The 20,502-nt window shown below is 40.8% G+C and overlaps 2 protein-coding genes and 1 long non-coding RNA gene across 3 annotated transcripts; 1 reads left to right on the forward strand and 2 right to left on the reverse strand.

Moving 5' to 3' along the window:
* Positions 1 to 6,628: 6,628 nt before the first annotated feature.
* Positions 6,629 to 8,108, reverse strand: LOC115752480. Its single transcript, XR_007198350.1, has 4 exons — positions 7,892 to 8,108; positions 7,729 to 7,797; positions 6,775 to 6,834; positions 6,629 to 6,680 (listed from the first exon to the last, which is right to left on the reverse strand). It is a non-coding gene; the product is annotated as an uncharacterized LOC115752480 (long non-coding RNA).
* A 3,798-nt stretch (positions 8,109 to 11,906) lies between these two features.
* Positions 11,907 to 16,227, forward strand: LOC115753987 (transcription factor TGA2.3). Its single transcript, XM_030692871.2, has 11 exons — positions 11,907 to 12,365; positions 12,529 to 12,635; positions 12,784 to 12,860; positions 12,963 to 13,190; positions 13,421 to 13,498; positions 13,604 to 13,663; positions 14,222 to 14,299; positions 14,402 to 14,465; positions 15,159 to 15,430; positions 15,522 to 15,767; positions 15,927 to 16,227. The coding sequence occupies exons 1-11, from the start codon at positions 12,301 to 12,303 to the stop codon at positions 16,098 to 16,100; spliced, it is 1,449 nt and encodes a 482-aa protein (XP_030548731.1). The 5' UTR covers positions 11,907 to 12,300; the 3' UTR covers positions 16,101 to 16,227.
* Positions 16,228 to 16,294: 67 nt separating this feature from the next.
* Positions 16,295 to 17,115, reverse strand: LOC115754003. Its single transcript, XM_030692894.2, has 2 exons — positions 16,736 to 17,115; positions 16,295 to 16,598 (listed from the first exon to the last, which is right to left on the reverse strand). Exons 1-2 carry the CDS (start codon positions 17,091 to 17,093, stop codon positions 16,540 to 16,542), a joined length of 417 nt encoding a protein of 138 aa, XP_030548754.1. The 5' UTR covers positions 17,094 to 17,115; the 3' UTR covers positions 16,295 to 16,539.
* Between the last annotated feature and the right edge of the window lie 3,387 nt (positions 17,116 to 20,502).

The following is a 20,502-nucleotide window of genomic DNA, read 5'->3' on the forward strand; positions in this document are numbered from 1 at the left end:
ATACACAATACCAAATCCCGTCCAAGCTGTTAGGGTCATCATCGCGCATCATGATTAAATTATAATCAAACGAGCTTTAGCATGCCGGCGATATTAAAACACGGCTTAATCTCTTGGCGGCTAAGAATCCAAGCAAACTATTCATAAAGAAGGGGAAATTTTCCCTGGACCCAAGCACAAATTTGCTGGGATTGAAATGAGAATAGCGCAACAGGCATCATCCGGATGCTTCGTGTTGGATTCTCCATTGAGGTATGCAATCGGACAGAGACAAAATCGGTTCAATTGTACTCTTCGATCGAGTAATGCCAATGTTCGGATTCGGACAAAACCCGGTAAAATAATAAAAAAAAAAATTAGAGAGAGAGAGGGAAAATTATGCTGTCTATGTGAGGGAATATTCCGGATAATGAGGCCATAAATTAAACGAGAAAAGTTCGGTGCGCCTATTAAAAAAAGAGATAAAAAAAAAAAAAAAGCAAGTGGGAGTGTTTTTAGTTATTTTCTGTGTGCGGAGTATATTCCCCGACCCGGTTTCTTTAAAGTTATCTCGTAGGGGGAGGAAGAAGATGCGATGCGAGGGATGACGGAGCGGGAGATATTCCGGGTCGGCTTTCCTCAGAATCTTTTACGTTGTCCCGAGGATTTCGCACATTTGAATAATAAACGGACAATGAAGAAAGATAAAGGATTTGGTACAACGTGGGACCTCCCCCAACCACACCCCACCCGTGTCGCCTAGTCCCCCCATCCATCTCTCTTTTATGCCGACCCCGTTCGATGGAAGTGGGAAGGTGAAACCGACCCGGCAAGCGGGTAATTTCAGCGCGCCAAATTTTTCCTTTTTTATTGATCGGAAGAGATCGTTTCGGGCGCGTCCGAGCGATTTCAGGTTCCGTTAAAGATTCCGTACGATCTATCTATCAAAGCCTGGAACGGGATCGGAGCTCTTCAAAAACCGAAACTGAACTGGTTTCCAACTCATAAATAATACTAACTCCTAATTTCATCTAGATCCACGAAAATTGAATCGGCTATCAGGGCATTACTGGGTCAATGTACGAATAACGATTTAAGTCTAGATATTATTGTTGTTGTTGTTGTGATTGCTGCTGTTATGATCGGATTCATTATTCATTGTTCAAATGGGGTTAGGATGCAGACCGGGGGTTCGAAACGTGGGGGATTGATTTGTAATAAGACGGAGAGAAGATTTGGACATCGAATTTCCTTTTCGTTCCTTGTTTTTTTTTTATTCTTCAAAGAAGATAGGCATTTATTTATTTATTTATTTATTTTTTGGGGGTGGGTCTGGCAAAGAAGATAGGCATTGGATCCATGGGATGAGGACGCTGACATAAGAGTAGGGGCAGAAATTAAAAAAAATAAATAAATAAATAAATTAATGGCCCTTGGGCGAATCTAAGGGCCAAATGACCCTTGGCTGTCTCCAGTGGACCCCACGCAGAAAACGGCAGTATTATAGAAAAGGCAAAAGGGACGAAAAGAGATTTCTTGGTTTATCCGGGGGTAAAAGAGTCAATTCAGAGGGGAATCATCGGAATATTCGATGAATATACAACGCGTGATAATTGTTTTTTTTTTTTATTATTTTTATTTTAGAGGGATCTCTGTCTAGGTGATGCGACTCATGAATGTCACGACTTTTTGGTCAGTACTGAAAGTAGTCTTGTTTAATGAGCAAAATGCGTGAAGAACCATGTCTCGCTTTCCATCATTACTTGTTATCGTGACACCTAACCAAATTGACTTGGAAAATCGTTAAAGTCAATCCCAAGTTTTTGAAATTTTTAAAACTTCTTAGATAATTTTCCTTAAATAAATGACGAGCAAAACATTCAAGAATTTGATATCGGCACTAGATTTGGCGAGGCGAGGGCGCGGTGGCCCTCGTTGGCCTTAGCGAGAGGCACCCCTGTCCGCAGCAGCCGATAAGGGCTTTGCGGGGGTCCTTGTCGAGGGACCAGTCAGGGTCGCAAGCCCTTTTATCCAAAAAGGAAAGGTAGAAGAAGAAAGAAATGCGAAGAAAAAGTAAATGAAAAAAATATTTAAAATTATTGAAGTTTTTCCACGTCAGCATCGGCCGTGCCACGTGGGACGACCGATTTTCACATCCCCAATATCCGGCCAAAATTAGCAAAAGATGAAAATGTTTAAGTCTCAATTCACAAAATTAAAAAGTTTAGGATTAAATTGGCAAAAGTACGGTAGATTTAGGATTTTTTACATAATTTTTTTATCTATTCATATTGGTTAATATGACGAATAGTCTCAGCCAGTATACCTATGACAAATTTATCCCAAACTAATTTTTTGATCACAAAAAACTTAAACCGATACACATGTGACAAATTTATCCAAAAATCCCCAATTGGTGTACCTGTGACAAATGGAAAGTAAAAACTTCAAACCGATACACCCGTCAATTTTTGCGTGTCATCTAATTCAGCAATTTAACAGTAAAATATAATGAAAACTAACGATGGTAAATTTGCCACGTGTATACAAGTTTGAGGTTTTTAATAGTAAAAAAAATTGGTTTGTGTTAAATTTGTCATATGTGTACCAATTTATGATCTTTTGTGGTATTAATCATATTTATACATATGTGTGTGGTTTTTTTAAAATAAAAATTATGTCCTCTACTTTGGATGGTTTATTTTTATTTATTTATTTATTTTTTGTGGGGGGTTGTGGGGCTATCAAAACGATCAATCTACATAGTTTTCGTCGATGCACGGCATCATGTCGTTTTTCTTCACTCGGTAAGCAAAGTGAGGTTACTCGGCAAAAAACAAGAATTAGGATACCATTATCCTAGACTTCTGCACAGCATTAAAATGACATCTAAAACCAGCATATTCTCCAGATTCTCAGCGAGAGATGCTCCTTGTCTTCAAAGGAAAGCAACGCTTGTGCAGTTTGTGCTCCTTCATCAGCCTATAGCAACCCTAGAAACCAGAAGAGTTTAAGAAGAAGAAGAACAATGATGTACGCTTAAGCGCTTGAAAATGTACTAATCCACTCGTTACCAAAAGCGGCTTCTGGAATCAGATTCTGGAGTTATTTTGTTGATTGGCATATTAAGATTACGGGACTAACATCGGGGGTAAACTACTCATTCCGGGACTAAAATGGCAGAAGCCAAAAAGTACGGCGATCAAAACGACGGAAGTCCCAAAACCACGGGACGAGCACCACCTTAAAGAACCCAAGAGCGCCGTGGTAAATTCAAGTATTAGTTTCTTGGACCAGTACGCCTTGCCTTCTGATATTTGTCTCTTACATCGGCTTAATCGTCTGAAGACTGAATCTTGTTCTTGTCAAATTATCCAAAATCGTTCCTTTCTGTTTGCTTGGATGCAGTCACGCGGGAAGCACGCCTCTCATGAACAACGAACGTATGCATTATAACCATCCAAGGGAAGAGGCCCCTACCGCCGAGGAAACGATCGAGGAGTTGTAAACACAGCCCAACACCAAAGCCCGCTAATGCACAACCCACCCTTTGTCCGGGGAAGATAGATGTTTCAACTACGAAGTCGGCGTTTATGCCTCCCCAAAACAATTTTCAATATCCCCTCCTCTGTTGGGCAATCTCTGAGACAGAAGGTTCGAACTCATTCCTTTACACTTCCTTGGCAGCCGATCCGGCATTTACGTGTATGGAAACTGGGAAAATGATAAAAACCACGAAGGCGGCGTCGAAGCAACAATTGAGAAGCATGGGCATGATTCTAGCAAAACAAGGCAGAATTACAAGAGGAATGCGACGTTATAAATCCGTTTTCACGGGGCACGCCACGATATTGCATCCCTGTATTTCTCCGACGCATGCTTAGCTCAACCATTTTACTGAAGATTGGTTCACATACAAGGCAAATTTTTGTAGGTGCCTTCAGTATGGGAGCAAATTTCTGGCCGACTCCAGGGTCGGTCCACATGGTATAACTTGGTTCATCTGTGTTATATAAAGCAAATAGAAGGCAGGCAAATAAGCTGCTTGCATTGGCCTGCCATATAGTTACATATCGCGATCTTTTACAATTGCTTAGCAAAACCGGCTGTGAGTCGCATCTTGATCATTCTAGGTTAGCCTGTGGAAATATCGTCAAGGAAATTGAATAGCAATGGTGAAGTCCAATCACTAGCATGCGGAAGCTCAAAAGCTTTCGGCTAAAAAAGGAAATTCAAACGTGAATGAGGGCATCAGCATTTCCTGAGAAGACTCATGCTCTGAGACTCATCTTCTCACTAGTAAAAATTCAAGAACTAGGACATTTATAAATAGTATCAACTGAATCTTCTTCACGAAAGGATGAATTGTGTAGGCTACAGCCAATTTATTCATGCACAAGAGGACTATGCCGTGTACTTGCACAAGAGGACTATGGGTGAGTTTGATTTAGCATTTAAAATAAGCTTTTGGGAAATGCAAATGCCTTCAACCTAAAGGAGTTTAGGAAAATGCTAATTGCGTTTAGGAAAATCTCATTTGAAAATGGACTTTGAGTTGAATGGTGTTTGTTAAAAACAACATTCCAAAAAGGCTTGGAATGCAATTTTTAATTTTTAATTAAAAAAATTACCCATTGCTGGATTGGTGAAGAAGATAAACAGTAAAAAGGGAGGCAAAATCAAAAATATAGGAAATTGATGAGGTTAGTTTTGGAAGGAAAACAATCTCTTAGCATTTAACCAAATGCTGAACACCCAATGCTGATCCCTACCTGATCAAATGGATCTTTGCTCGATGATCATCCTCTTGTCTTGGAAGGAGGAGAGGAGACCCAGAGAGCAATGCATAGTCCTAGTCTAGAGAGGGAAGGAGAAGGAGTCTTAGTCTAGAGGGGGAAGGAGAAGGAGGAGATCTTGTCTAGGGAACGAGGAGAGGAGACTCTGCTCATCGTCTTCCCTTCTAGCCGGCATTATAGATTATTGAATAGGCTATGAGGTGTTGCATGTGCCTTCTCCGTCCCCACCTCTATATCTATGATCTTCTCTGCTTCTTCACTGCATCATCAGCCTGGGAAAGTGGGAATCCTCAGTATTGTGGGTGCAATATGTACTACTAGGCAGTAGAAACAATGGCGATGAATCGCTGCAATGACAGGATGAAATCAAATGCAAATCAATTCCCGCACGACTTCATTCTGTACAAACAAGGAAATGCTAGCAGTTTCATGGTCAACGACAGATTCTGCTCCTGGGGTGGTTGCTGCTTGGGTTTAATTATAATTGTCCAAAGTAACGACGACCTTGGTTGGTATCTTTGCTTTTTTCCTTTCCTGTCCTAGTTGTTTTAGACAAAAAGCAATCTTGGAGTTTTTCAGGGCATAGAAGTATCCATCCACATCAGTTAGAAAAGATGATTTCTTTTCTTCCCTTTGCCTTGCAGATGGAGGAAATGTCAATGGATTTCTTTTCGTCCCAACAAATTGACCCGAGTTCATAAGCTCCATGGATTGATGTGGAAAAAAATTTAAGAAGATAATAATACAATCAAGATCATCAGAAGAAGTGTAGACTACTTAGTTACTTTGTCTTGCTACCTTCCCTCTACTCTTGGCTGCTAGCTATTTAAGGGTCTTGAGTTTTGACACAGCCAAAGACTACAAAGCTTACATTTAGTGCTGTGCAGCCCATAACTCTCGGGATCAGAAAACGCTAAAAACAGATAATGTGGATTTAAACCTTAAAAGCCCTGTAGCTTAGATTGTAAAAGTGATCTTGGACACAAAAAGTCTGGCCCCTGCCTGACCTAGGTGCCTCATCAAAGAGAACAGAAGCTAGACTATATGGATAATCGAATTTGAGTTGATAGTCGGATGCACTCTAAAATATTCTGTGTTAGATTTCACAACAGAACCTAACACAGAAGATGATGCAAAGTGCTTGGGTGTAAATGGTTAGAAAGGAGTTAAGGAGCTCGAATTTTTCGCAATTACTTAATAAAAAGAGATGCGGGAATACTAGGTAAATGTGGAATCAAAAGAAAAACAGCTTGAATAATTCAATACAAGTCATTTTGGAGTTACAACTGTGGACCTGCACAATATCCAAGTCCTGTGTAAAATAGCTACTCGTGTAGACAAGATTCAATATCAACATCAACATCACCTTCATCCCAAACTTAGTTGGGATCGGCGGTCAATGAACCCAAAAATAAATAAAATAAAAGCAAGACTGATTGAGGAAAAAAAAATTATATAAAAAATAAATATATAAATATATGTAGAGAAAAATGGACTAAAAAGGACGATCCGAAATACAGGAATTCTGCCTCTCAATAATTATATAAAAAATAAATATATAAAAGTAAATATATAAATATCTATGGAAAAAAGGGCTAAAAAGGACAGTTTGGAACATAGGAATTATGCCCCTCCATTTTTATTTTTATATAATTATTTCTTTTTCCTCAATCGGTCTTGCTTTTATTTTATTTATTTTTGGGTTCATTGACCCAAAAAAAAAAAAAAAAAGATTTAGACGAGATTCCGGTCCCCTTGAAAGGGGAGAAGTCTGAATTATCACTACATTCACTTAGAAGACAGTATGATAACCTTAAAGAGAATATAGAAAGGAGGAGGAGCAAATGAGGTGCATACCAAATTGGGAGCAGCCCAACCAACGAGGACAGATAGAACAGTCATTACCTACACATCAATGAAAACTCAGCACTTATCAATCAAAGATTGCAAAAAAGAGTGAGCAAAACTACAGATGCAACGGGTAATAAAAAGCACTCACGATCAAAGCCGCCAAACAACCTGACAAAACAAGTCTTCTCGGATGGCACATTGCCAAGATCTAGGAATCCACATATGAAGCGCTTTAGAATGGACGGATGCATCTATACTCCAATGTACTTCGAGATTCACAAGGAAGATAGAAAGTTCGATGCATTTCTTATACACTAGTGATATAGAGAGAAGGACACTCAAGAACAGAGAATTTCCATTTTCCATCATTGACATGGGTAAGGGGAAAAAAAGGATTCACCAGAAGATAAAGGTAACGTTGAAACTAATCTCAATATATTACACGAAGCACCCAGTTGCCAAGGGGTGGCAGCCACTGCCAGTGCCAGTCCCCTAGGTCCACCCCTACTACTCCCGGGAATCACACGTTGGTAGGTGGAGGCAACGACACAAACCATGCCATGGAGAAATTGGCACCAGAATCTGTCCTAACACATTTGTCACATGAATTCAAATTGCCATTTTGAGTGCCTAGCAAGTCCTCGTCCTGAGCTCTAAGTACCTCTGTCAGGGTTATGGGCATGTTGTAGGAAACAGCAGTTTGGGGAAGATTTGAGTAGACATCTTAATTGGCCAAAGCAAACTATTGGAGATTTTTATGTTTGAGAAACATCAAGCATTGCAACCAGTGAACACAGTGCTCCGTTCAATTTTGCAGAAACCAACATATCACCGTGTCAGACTATTTTTTCTCCTTTTTCCATTTTCCTTTTGGGGGTTGGTGTTGGGTTGCAGGAACTGAGTTTTTCCTATAATGTCTCTAACACAAACAAGCAGACACCAAGCTAGACACAAACCCCTCCTTCACATGAGCAGACGATTCTTTGCTGCCTCTCAAATCAATCTCATTCCACCCATACCGACTCCCCACTGATCACAATCCGAGAAAACAAGAGCAAAAGTCAATAGAAGAGGAGCGAATCACAGTGCACTGTGGACTCACGGCGGCAGCAAAAAACGTTTTGTCCCCGATCTCAGAGAGCACCGTCATGGCGAGGGACTTGGAGAATCCCTACCCAATGCACAAAACAGGAATCAACTACTTATTCGTGGCCAACCGAACGCAATCAAGAATCGAAAGATACGAGTGGAACGAACTGGATCACCTGCAAAAGGGAGCTCATCTTTACGGAGCTCCAGAGCAAAGAAGCAGAGAGAGAGAGAGAGACAGGAAGGAGAGGAAGACGGAGAAGAAATGCGAGTTGGGTCGTCAGGTCTGCGCCACGCCGAAGATGAGAAGAGTCGCATCACCATCAACTGCATGTCTCCTTCGGCGTGTGAGGAGGACCAAAGTCGCTGAGGCCACAGAAACAGAGCGGAGATTTGACTTCTGACGTGGGACAAGAGATGGGGAGAACGGAGAAATTCTTTTTTTAAAGTTGCTACAGCAATACGATGTCGTTTTTGCTCAAGTCGATAATCACTTGTTAAAGTTTAGAAACTCCTTTATGTTCTTTCAAAAAGGGGTAACCTTTTCTTTCTTGAATAATTGATCATCAATATTAACCTGTCGTAACATATAATTAGTAATAATTAAATTGATTTGGAATCATGAGTCATCATTTCCCGCGGATTTTTTTTTTCAGTGAAAAGCCAATAAGTACTTTTTTCTGCCTTTTCCTATTTTTTTTTTTTCATCAGTATAGATCTCGTAATTACGGTAAATAACACAAAATAAAAAGAAATACGGAATAAAATAATTAACCCCTCAAAATTGATTTTTTGGAAGAAACTTGTTGTGAGGTAAGAACTAATGCATTGTGGCTTGTCGGGATAGGATTGGAATGTAGAAGAGAAGGGTGTAAGCAAAAGACGTTTAGGGTCTGCGTGGTAAGGTTTCTGTTCCTGAGAAAATATTTGGAACAAAAATATTTTTTTGTGTTTCTGTTCCCGACTACGATTTTCGAGAACAGAAACGCGTTTGACAAGTACAAAATAAAAAAATTTCCATCAAAAGGAAGGATTTGCAATCGGTGAGCGGGGCAATCGGTGGGGGCGGAGGCCGGCGGGGGCGATCGGCAACGGGCAGCGACCTACAACGGACGGTGGCCGCCGTTTCAACTTCTTGCCAATGATGGTGAGCGATGGTGGCTTGCACGGGCTCATTCTCAAGTTGTTTCTAAAAAGTGTTCTAAAATCCAAAAATAATTTTTTTTTGTTTCTCATTTTTGCTCCAAAAGTGTTTTTGTTTCTCAAAAATGTTCTCGGAACACTTTTGGAATAATTTTTTACCATACCCATTTCTGTTCCCAAAGTATTATGGAAACATTTTAAGAACAGAAACACTTTTTCTGGAGTATTACCATACGGACCCTTATTGTCCTTTTTTTAAGCCCTTGGTTGGATAAACTTCAATTACGTAAGCGAATAAAGAATATTGGAGCATCATCACCATAATTTATTTCAAGCTTAAGTCATTGGAGAGAAAAATAAAGGTTAATACCATAAAAAACCTCAAATTGATACATTTGTGACAAATTTACCCCAAATTATTTTTTTAATCACGAAAAATCTCAAACCGGTACACTTGTAACAAATTTATCCCAAACTATTTTTTTAACCATTAAAAATCCTAAATTGGTACTTTTGTGACAAATTTACCATAATCTAATTTTTTTATAAAAAAAATCTCAAATTGATACACTTGTGATAAATTTATCCTCCATTAAATTGGATTAATACCAAAAAAAATTTCAATTTGATAAACATGTGACAAACAGAGGATAAAAATTCCAAACCGGTATATCCATGCCATTAAACTTAGCAATTTGACGGTTAGATTTAACGAAAATTAACGGAGGATAAATTTGTCACAAGTGTACCAGTTTGAGATTTTCGTTGGTCAAAAAAATAATTTAGAGTAAATTTGTCATAGGTGTACCAGTTTGAGGTTTTCCGTGGTATTAACTCAAAAAGAAATAAATAAATAACCAAGTATCTCTTCAAGGGTTGAGACGGCAACATATTTAATAAAATGAGGATTTTCTTGACCCTTGTTCCTTGTCAAATATTCAAACATTTGAAATTAGGAGTGGCACAAAAAAAAGAAGAGGAAGCAAAAACAGGTCATCGTCATTGAAGATTCGAAGCGATATCCCGAGATAAATTTCTCCACGATTGATTTTCGTCGCACCCAAAATTCATATCGATATCCGGCCTAGATCTACCCTACCGCAAGACGAATCCAAAGAGGAAGATGGTAAGAAAATTGATGCGTGTTGACATATATGCATTTTGATGAGGGTAAATTTAAGCTGTAAATATCGGTACGGGATTTTCCATGAGATGTAAATTGAATTTGGGTCAATTGTACGGAATGCACGAGAAAAGAACGGTTCGCCTGTAAATCTATCATTTTCGATAATCATCATAGGCCACGGATAATAGCCAAAATCGATTCAAGCTTGACAACGAAAAATGAAGCCCGGTCTATATCGAGTCAAGCATCATCTCTAAGCCATCCTTCTTTTCAATTATCATGGGTTGATTTGAGTTTGGAAAAATTGCAAACAAGGACACGAGTAACTCCTTATTGCAATACTTGCATCGCAATTGTACTTCAGGTGTTTAGAGAACGATTGCGGGGGGGTGTGTTTGGAATGATTTTTGGTAACTTGGGGGCGATATAAATGTCGGGAGACAAGTCCCCTGCAACACGGAGAACACCTCTCCTCAGCCCCCGCACGAACCATGATGAGGAGGTTTCGTTCAAGCAATGCCTTCGCCTTTATTAATTCCCAAAACCTACCAGAGCGTAATAAATAACGAACGCATCGAAATCGCACTGTTCTTGTTTTCTTTTGTCTCGGTTGCTGTCGTGTACTTATTATCTCTTTCTCTCTCTGAGATCGCATCCCATCATCATCTTCCTCCTGTTCTGACATCTAACTCGGAACTGGGGACTTTCGTGTACTGTACACTACACCTGGGTAGAGCTAGAGCGAGAGACGGAGAGAGATAGAGTTGTGGAATCAAAAGCAGAGCACCGCTAAGCTCTAGAGAGAGAGAGAGAAGAATCAAACTGAGCACAGAGAGAATCAGAGGATCAGAGGAGGTCTTTGCGTCTTGGGTTTTGGTCTCTGTGTTTTTTCTCGCTCTCCTTTTGCCGTGCGCGGGGGGTGGGGGCCTGGCCTAACTCGTGAATCTGTAAAAAGAGAAGAAATTTCCAAGACAAATCAAAATTTAATGCAATGAAGGTGAAAGATTGCTTGTGGCAGTACTGCGACTTTATGATTCATCGAGATGTTTTTTGCGTAGGCAGGTGTCTCCGTAGTTCTTTCTTTTGCTAACACGTCGACCCAATAAGGACTCAATTTTGAAAACACCCATTAAAAATTTCCATCACAAGAAGTAAATATCCGAAAATCGAAAGATACTTCCCCGACGGTAACCTCAAAACTGACGTCTTTGAAAGGACTTCAACCACCAATTTCACTTCGGATAAAGTTGGCCGAGATGATTTTCTCGTCGTACAAGAAAATATAATAAGAGATAGATTCTTTACGGTAGATGCACTTCGATTAAGGTCAATCTCGCCGCCGCACTTGCTTAAAAGTCAGCACTTTGCTAGAAAATAAGGCTAATTCGAGTTAGAGTGCATTACTTAATCAAAATGTAGCATGAGTGGTGATTATAATTAAAGCTTAGCGAGCGGATCAGAAAATCAACTAAAGTGTAATGACTACGAACGAGTTTTACCTCAGGTGACACCTTCTTATGCTGTTACTGGAAGAAGTATTCTAGATCGCTCGTCCGCGTGTTGCTTTCAGCAATACAGAATCCATTAGGCGATTACTGCAGTTTTTTCTTCGCCTCCTTGCCTTGGATTAACCGGAAAGAGAATCTTGTTTGACTGGTGGTGAGTTGACACGCATGTGGAATAAAAGTTTGGCCACTGAAAGTTTCACTTTTGCTCGTGTAATGCTTAGTTTAATGGGTAATTCCCTACCATTATCCACCACGAGGGGTCCATTGATATCCGAAACTTTAGCTGCATTGATTGTTGGAATAAGGCTGGTATTCCGATGGACTTCTATTCGTGGATAGTGCATGGCCAAATCATATATACCTCAAAAGACCTTTTCCATTCCATCGTCATGCGATTGGCGGAAGGAGGAGAAGTGAAGAGAGCTGAGCGAGGTTCAATGGGGAAGCACCGGAATAAAAAAGAGAAAAGGAGGAAATTTTGAGGGGTGAGCACTGGGAAACGAAAATCCCGAGTCAGAAAGCAATAATAAAAAGGGCCAGGCCCTCGTAAATTACTTAAGTGTGATTCAAGAAAGGAGGCCGTACTGATACGCTATCCTGCTCTTAAAGATACAACAAGATTTGGTTTTTTCTGCGTCTTGTGCTCCTCTGATTCTGTACTTTCTCAGCTTCTTCTTTCTTCTCGAACATGATTCCGTGATCTCACCACCTCATACCCGTTGTTTGCATCTCTGTTTTGTGTGTGTGTGTGTGTGTGTGTGTGTGAGAGAGAGAGAGAGAGAGTGTGACACTGTAGCGTGAAAGAAGCATGCAGAGCTTCAAAGCAGCTCCAACGAACCCCGACATATATTGCCAAGCTTCCTTCTTTCTCAGGTTCTGTCTTCGCCCTTTGTCTCTCTCTCTCTCTCTCTCTCTCTCTCTCTTTTCTTTTTCAGCTGAAGTCGAGCGATGGTCACTTTTCGAAGGTTTTGGGTTTTGGGAGATGATACGTTAGTGAATGCAAGTGTGCGTCTTTTTTTTTTTTGAGATGAAACAGAGGTAACGATGTGATGAGCAGGAACCAGACCCGGTTCGCGGATCTCGGCGAGCTCGAACAGTCCGTTGCTGCATTTCATCACGAAGATGCTGTTGATTTAAGCCCAAGTATTCTCTCTCTCTCTCTCTCTCTTTTTGGGCTATTCAGATGGTCGTTGAGGGTTTCTTTTTAAAATGCAGTAGCTTGGCCTTTTGGTCTCTTTCTTGGCTGGCTTTTTGTTTGCTCTAACCGATTACTGATATTAAATACACGTAGGCTCTGCCTTCAGCCTTAAACCCAACAACGGCATCGCTTTTGCTGCAAACAATCTGAGCTATGGAGGCTTGAACACGGTGCCTCCTAAACTCCACCCACCTCCTCTCTCTCTGTCATATGCAATTTTTAGGCATTGTGAAGAAGAACGAGCTCTGATCGTGTTGTGATTTTTTGCACAGTGCATGAGCTCTTCGGGAGTATTGACAGTGTCTTCAGGCGGAGGAGGGGGAGGAGGAGGAGGAGGGTGTGTGGAAATGGGGGAGATTTATGAGAAAGGAGCAGGAAATGGTGGGTCACTGGGGAATGTGCAGGGTATTGAGAACTGGGCTGACTCAGGCATGGCCGCTCCAGACAACAGCCAACAGACTGATACATCCACAGATGTTGACACTGATGACAAAGGCCATGTAAACAATGTTTCTTAGCCTCTCCTCTTGCAAGCTTTGCTATGTTATGGTCTTTTCCTTTTTGTCCGTTTTTCTAGTGTCATCGGTAGATGGGCGTGCTTTTGGCTGATCGCCTGTTCAGCTTGGGTACACGAAATGTATCAAGTTTCACGCTGAATTGTAAACATGTTGAAGCAGAAGGGAATTCAATGTTCTTGAGATAATGCTTGTCTGCAAATTTATGTGTGCAGTTTTATAGGGTTCAGCGAGGAGCTCTCGTGGCTGTTGACTCTGTGGATCAACCTAAAATGAGAACGAGTGATGTTAAGGTGGTCTGCATTTTGTATGCTTTTATTGTGCTCTGTTTGCTAGAGTGGCTGCTATGTGTGGATTTAGAGTTTTAGTAAACCTCTCATGCCTCTCTCTTGCTTCAGACTCTTCGCAGACTGGCCCAAAATAGAGAAGCTGCGAGAAAGAGTCGACTTAGAAAGAAGGTACTTTCATTTTTTTTTTTATTCGTGTTGTGACCATGTCTCCATCATCTCTCAATATTCCAAATTGGAAGAGCAAAGCAAATGATGGATAGCTTAGATTTCAGTGGAAGTGCTTGCTGTGAGGCAGGGGAGGTTTTATTCCCTATGTTTCCTTGTGCTTCTATCTTTTGGGAAGCTTTGATTATATAGAAACCACTGAGTGATTTTTGGCACCTACTAGCTTCGTCCATTTTGACATATTTTCTTATCTGCACAACCGATATTTGGAGGTTGATAATCTCTATATTTTCAATATGCTATAAATCAATGTTTAAAGATGAGGATATTCATAGATTTTCTGAACTTGGGGAGATGGTAGAATAGCTGCTGAGGTGTCAACTCAAGTCAGAATTCTGAATGATCTGGGGATCTCTCTCTCAAAGAGGATTTCGAAGAACAGTATCACAACTTGATCTGTGTGTCAAGCTTTTGAATGTCCGAATGCATATAATTTATCTGATAGGGAGACTTATTGGAAGTTTGGTACTACGATGAATTTTGCCTTTTGATTTCCTGTAGGCATATGTTCAGCAATTGGAAAATAGCAGGTTCAGGCTTATGCAACTGGAACAGGAGCTTCAACGAACACGCCAGCAGGTGAGGGGAGCTCCAGTATTTGCATGTAAAAAGTTAAATCATTCATCAGGTTGTGAAGCTCAAGAAGTCATTTTCTTTTATTGGATTCTGTTTTCCATGCAGGGTATGCTTGTTGCTTCTGGAATTCCCGGGGATCTCAGTCATAACATGGCTGCCCCTGGCAATGGTGAGGATGAGAAGCAGAGGTTTTAGTCCCTTGTTTTTTGTGTTTCTTTCTCAGGGTTTAAGCTGCTGCATCCGCATGCTGCAGCGCATCTATTTAGTGCAGTTCCTGTTTGTCTCCACATGCACTTCTCTTTTCCGATTAGCGTGGTCTTTTCTGTCCATTTCTGATCATTAAACAGTTGCTAATTAATATGGAAAGATCAAGTACTGTTATACATTTCACTTGAAGTATGTGTTCCTGTAGCCTGCATTGAGAAGTTGACTAACACTGGCCTTCTCATTTATAGAAGAGAAGATACTGGCTCTTTGATAGTTATTTCTATAACGGGTAAATGGCTCAATTGATGGTATGGTGTGTATATGAAAATGAATAGAAAAGGAGAAGGTTCTTTAGCTTAGGTTGAGCTTCCGGCGGTAAAGGATGTCATCCCGCGCATCTGGAAATTGAAACTTGTTGCAGATGTTGCGTGTGGACTATGCATTCATCGATGCATTTGGTTACCTGTCATGGTGGTTCTTTCGGCTCATTTTGTGGGAAGTATTGGATGTTAGGGGGTCTTCTTGTTTTTTCTTATTACATTGACATTTCGGGATGCTCTCTGAGGAAGGGTTTTACTGATGGGATTACTCGATGTTTCAAATTGATTTACTCGAAAGTTTGACCAAGTGATTTCTCACATTTTTAGTCTTTCAGGGGCCATGGCCTTTGACACTGACTATGCTCGGTGGATCGATGAGCATCAACGGCTGATCAATGACCTAAGATCCGGAGTGAACTCCCAATTGAATGACAATGAACTCCGGATGCTCGTGGATGCTGTGATGGTTCACTATGATGAGATATTTAGACTGAAGAACATAGGTGCGAAGGCCGATGTGTTCCACATACTCTCTGGCATGTGGAAGACACCCACTGAGAGGTGTTTCATGTGGTTGGGTGGTTTCCGTTCATCTGAACTTCTCAAGGTAATTGATTTACGAGCTCCTCCCCGTTGACTAAGATAGAAGGGTGTTGTTGGAATTAATCTTTTGCTGTCCGCATGATTTGGACCTTCAGATACTCGGGAACCACCTTGAGCCTTTCACGGATCAACAGTTGATGGGCATATGTAATCTGCAGCAATCGTCGCAACAGGCCGAAGATGCTCTATCTCAGGGAATGGAAGCTCTTCAGCAATCGCTTGTGGACACACTTTCTTTGACCACACTGAGTTCTACTGCTTCGGGAAATGTTGCAGAATACATGGGCCAAATGGCTATTGCGATGGGCAAATTGGCCACTCTTGAAAACTTCGTTCACCAGGTGATATGCTAATTACACAAGCCATGTCTTTTGAAATATTTGAAGTTATGCTTACTGTATTCGATATGAGTTATGTCTTTCAAAAGAAAACCTTTGCATATGCGAGAAAAAAATCTATCTGGTTTTGAGACTCGATTCTGTTTGTTCCTTATCTTATAGGCTGACCTCTTGAGACAGCAAACGCTCCAACAGATGCATAGGATATTAACCACCCGTCAAGCAGCCCGTGCTCTTCTCGTCATCAATGACTACATCTCCCGCCTCCGAGCTCTAAGTTCGTTATGGTTAGCTCGTCCTAGGACTGAAAACCTCTGTTCTGCTAAACTCTTCTGATTGTAATTAATAGTTTTGGTTGAAATCAACGTTTCCACTGGGGATCCCCTTATGACCACTGACCGCAACTATAGTGATTCGGCCGCCTTTTTATGAAAGTTTTATCAGTCGAAAAGACGTTTCCACGTGGTTTTTGGCTTTGAGAATAAATCGTATGAAAGGGTAGTCTTCGTGGAAAGGATGGATGGGATGGATGAGGACGAACATGTCCTTAATCGAACCCTGAACTGCTTGGGTATCATCGTTATTGTAGCACTGGCACCTTTTGCATTTGCACTGTTAACTCTTTGAGCAAAAGTAGGTGATGGGTTGTCAAATGACAAAATCTCATGTTTCTTTCACTAATCAACCATGTTCCAGGGTAAGAAAACAACTTATTCTTTATTTAAGTAACTGCCATAATAGTTGCGAACCAACGGATCCCCGCGGCAGCTCGAGTTCACTTGTTTTCCACTTGCTTCTTGGCCTCCTTCTTCTTCTTCTTCTTGGCCGCTCTTCCTGCATACGAAGGAAGAGAAATGACATCACATCAGTCAGAGCAGGATCAAACGCTTGGATCATGTTGAAGTTCCTATCAAGTCGAGTAGAAGAATCTAGCGATCCACGATCATCAGAGAAGCATCCTGGAGACACACCTTGACGACCCCCTCTTTCTGTCGCAACGCTGCTCGGAATGAACACTCCTGTCCCACTCCCGCTGCTGGGCGGGCTGAGCCACCAAACTGGTGGTGGCTCAACGTTCCTGTTGTTCACCCGCCAATCAGAACAAGTTATGGGAGACGGCACAGCGACTTGGCACAGGCTTTGATTCGTCAGGTCGACTAGGTTGTCGTCTGAGTCTGAAGTCAGCTGCAGGATCTGTTGCCACAGCTCAGCATAGAGATCGCCATCCTCCTCCGACGAGCCAAGGAGATCTGGGGTGGGGTCCTTGGCCGCCGGGATGCCAGGGTGGAAGAAGGATCGGTACTCCATGGAACAAGATCTTGCGAACATGGGAGCGTAAGATCATGAAACGAATGAACGGGTATCTGGTCAGATGAAGATGATGAACATTTGCACGCAGCACATGTATATATAGAGGTACAAGAGAGGGGGGATGAAATAGGTTTGCCGTGTCTGCGGACAATATTTGAAATCCGGGTCTGCAAGAAAAATGGTTCGGTGAAACGTCTCCAAATGGAAAGCGGTCCAAGGAATCTTGTCTGTGCTTTGGACATTAGCGCATGTATGTTCTTTAATGGTTTCCTTGAATTTGTGCATTTTGTCTAGTTTGGAAGAACTGATGGGGGCAACAATTTTAATGAGGGAATCAGTTTTAAGTTTTAATTTTGTAGAAACATAAGGTGTCGATTATGAGGATAATGGCGCGTATTTTGTAGCGACCCGAGACGGCACGGAAGTTTCGCGGCATGAAAGTTTTAAAATACGGTTACCGAGCCTAATACCGGTGACGCATACCAACCGTCTAACCGGGAGCGAGCCTAACGATCGGGACTTGGCTTTGCGCCTTACCACATTATTTGCATACTTGGATTTTGGACATAGAGAGCAGGAGGATCTGTTTTTAGCCCTTAAGCTAAGCATCAACAGACGGGAAAAGCCGAGCAAAAAGGGGAAAGAGGATCAGGTTACGATTAAACGAGACCCAAATGCGGATTTACTGCTACAATGGAAGGACGGAATTCGCTTGGGAATGGAGTAATTGCGAATCTGATTTGTTCTTAGCAATTGTCCTCAGGTCCATAAATGTTGTGGGGGAAGACTTAAGAGTATGCACGCAATGAAGAGCTTGCTGTTTTCATTCGGGGGGGACAAATGTACGCACCCGGATTTTCAATCGATGGCCCCAAAAGAGGGAAAATGTATCATGTATCTTAAATCCTTTGTTTGTCACTTGCAAAATATTAGTGTTTCCTTTTGTGGGGTGATTACTCGATCCGTCGTAAACTTATCGTACGGACTCTCAATTTAATTTTAAATCCGAAAAAATCGGGAGAGATTAGCTTTGACTTTCAGCTTTGCCCAAGCATTTACCAGACACCCATTCATTTAGCCCAAAGTGCACCGTGGCTTCCGACATCCTTGGACTTGCTTTCCCGAAACTTACCCTTATTGTATGCCTTGTGTGAAAAGGAAGGAAAAATTATCCAATCAGCCATAAACTTGTTGTGGGGATATTAGTTTAGTCTTAAAATTTTCAATTTTGCCAATGTAACCCTAAATGCTTGTGTGAAACCATCATATAGTCCTTTCGGCCAATTACCATTGGAAATTGCAAATGTGGTGGCATCCGGTTGTCGTCGGCCATCCCATGGAGCACGTCGACATGGACAACTTGTGCATCGCCACGTCTAGACATGGCCATTTAGGCCCGGAACCGGCCCGTTGACCTGGCCCACGGTTCCATAACCGTGGGAACCAGTCCGGAACCGCCGGTGCCGAGCCGGTTCCGAACCGTAAAAATAAAATAAAATAAAATAAAAGGGCCATGGGCCCGTGGGGCGAAGAGCCCAACGGCTCCGCCCCCGGGCCCCGCCCCCTCCCCCCACCAATGGCTAGAGAGTCGTTGCCAACGTGCAACGGCCAAATTGGCCGTTGGAAAAAAAAATTAATTTTAATTATTGCTTATAAATACATATGCTCCCCCTTTCATTTTTCTCACAAATTCTCTGAACAATTTTCTCAATTTCTCTCAAATCTTCTCAATTCGCTCAAATTCTCTCAATCTCGACTCAATTCTCTCAATCGGATTTTCGATCAATTCTCTCAAAAATAGCAAGTGGAAGCGGAATGCCGACAAGGGCAAGATGACTATGGGAGATTCCGAGCATCCCATTCCTAAATATGATCCTCGTGAATATGCATGTTGGGAAGGCGACAACGATAATATCAATTATGTCTCGATTCCGAACGTCGAGCACATCCCAACACAATAAAGTCTTCATCCTCCCACCGGTGTCGAAGAAACGTCAACGGCAAATGAGCCGGAGCGAAAGGGCCGAGATAATACATCCGACTTGTAGCTACACTTCGACAAGGTACGTGATGAAGGCGAATGTAAGTATAATATAAAATGTAAATATTGTTCGCAAACATATAAATTTACGAAAGGAGACGGCTACGGAACATTCCGTTGGCATTTGACGAAAAAACATCCAACGCAAGCGGGGATCGACAATACGCAACAACAAATTTTCGGGTACGCCACTTTTAATCCTCATCCTATATTCCGTTACATCGATGCACTTTATAAACAAACATTAGTTGAATATGTTGCCCTTGATCATGCTTCGTTTAATATTAGTGAAAATTTTAATATAAAATATTTGATAAATATTGCGTTGGTTCCGCAAGCGCCAACTATTCCAAAAAATACTCTTAAACGCGAAGTTTTTCATCTTTATAAAAAAGGAAAAAAAATCTTTAGCAAAATTTTTTGCGGAATTCAATGGACGTGTGCATATAGGTAGCGATATTTGGAGTGATCCTTGGCAAATTCATTCTTATATGGGTGTCACGTGTTATTGGATAGGTGACGATTGGACTATTCAAAAAAGACTTATTGCATTCCGAGTTTTTGATGAAAGACATTCGGCTCATAATATTTATAGAATAATTAGACAAGTTTTAGAAGAATATAATTTGATAAATAAAGTATTTTCAATTGGTTTTGATAATGCCGCCGCAAATACCGCTTCTATTCCCAAATTAGAAAATATTTGCAAACTCACTTTTGGCGGACAATTTTTTCACATTAGATGTGCTTGTCATGTTTTAAATTTATGTGTATAAGATGATTTACGAACTCTTGACACTTCTCTCGCCCCAATAAAGGGTGCAATTAAATTTTTATGGAGTCGTTCCCATTTTATGAAATAATGGGGAAAATTTTGTAAATAAAATGGGAGAAGGGCAAGAAGATTTCCAAAAGATATTCCGACTCGTTGGAATTCTACGTACGAGTTGCTTCGGCAAACTTTTGATTATAAAGATTTATTATGTATGTTTATTTCACAAAATATTCCCGAAATTACTTTTCTTCCTCAACATTGGGACGTTTGCAAAATTTTTTTAGATTTTTTGAAAATTTTTAATGATGCTACTAAGATTTTATCTGGTATTTATTATCCTGCTACGCATTTATTTTTAATAGAGTGTGTTAATATTGGTAGTGTTTTTAGTGAATATGAAAATGATACCGAATTAGCTTGAACTATTTTAGTAATGCGAGAAAAATGGTTGCATTATTATTTGCAAATTCCTCTTGTCTATTTAGTTGGTATTGTTTTTGATCCACGTATTAAATTAGACGGTTTACTAGATTATTTGAATGTGTATTATCATGATTGTTTACATTTGGAAGATTCAATAGATATTTCAAATATATTAGGAGATGTTAAAT

Source organism: Rhodamnia argentea, chromosome 5, assembly GCF_020921035.1.
Source record: "Rhodamnia argentea isolate NSW1041297 chromosome 5, ASM2092103v1, whole genome shotgun sequence".
Classification (NCBI taxonomy): domain Eukaryota; kingdom Viridiplantae; phylum Streptophyta; class Magnoliopsida; order Myrtales; family Myrtaceae; genus Rhodamnia; species Rhodamnia argentea.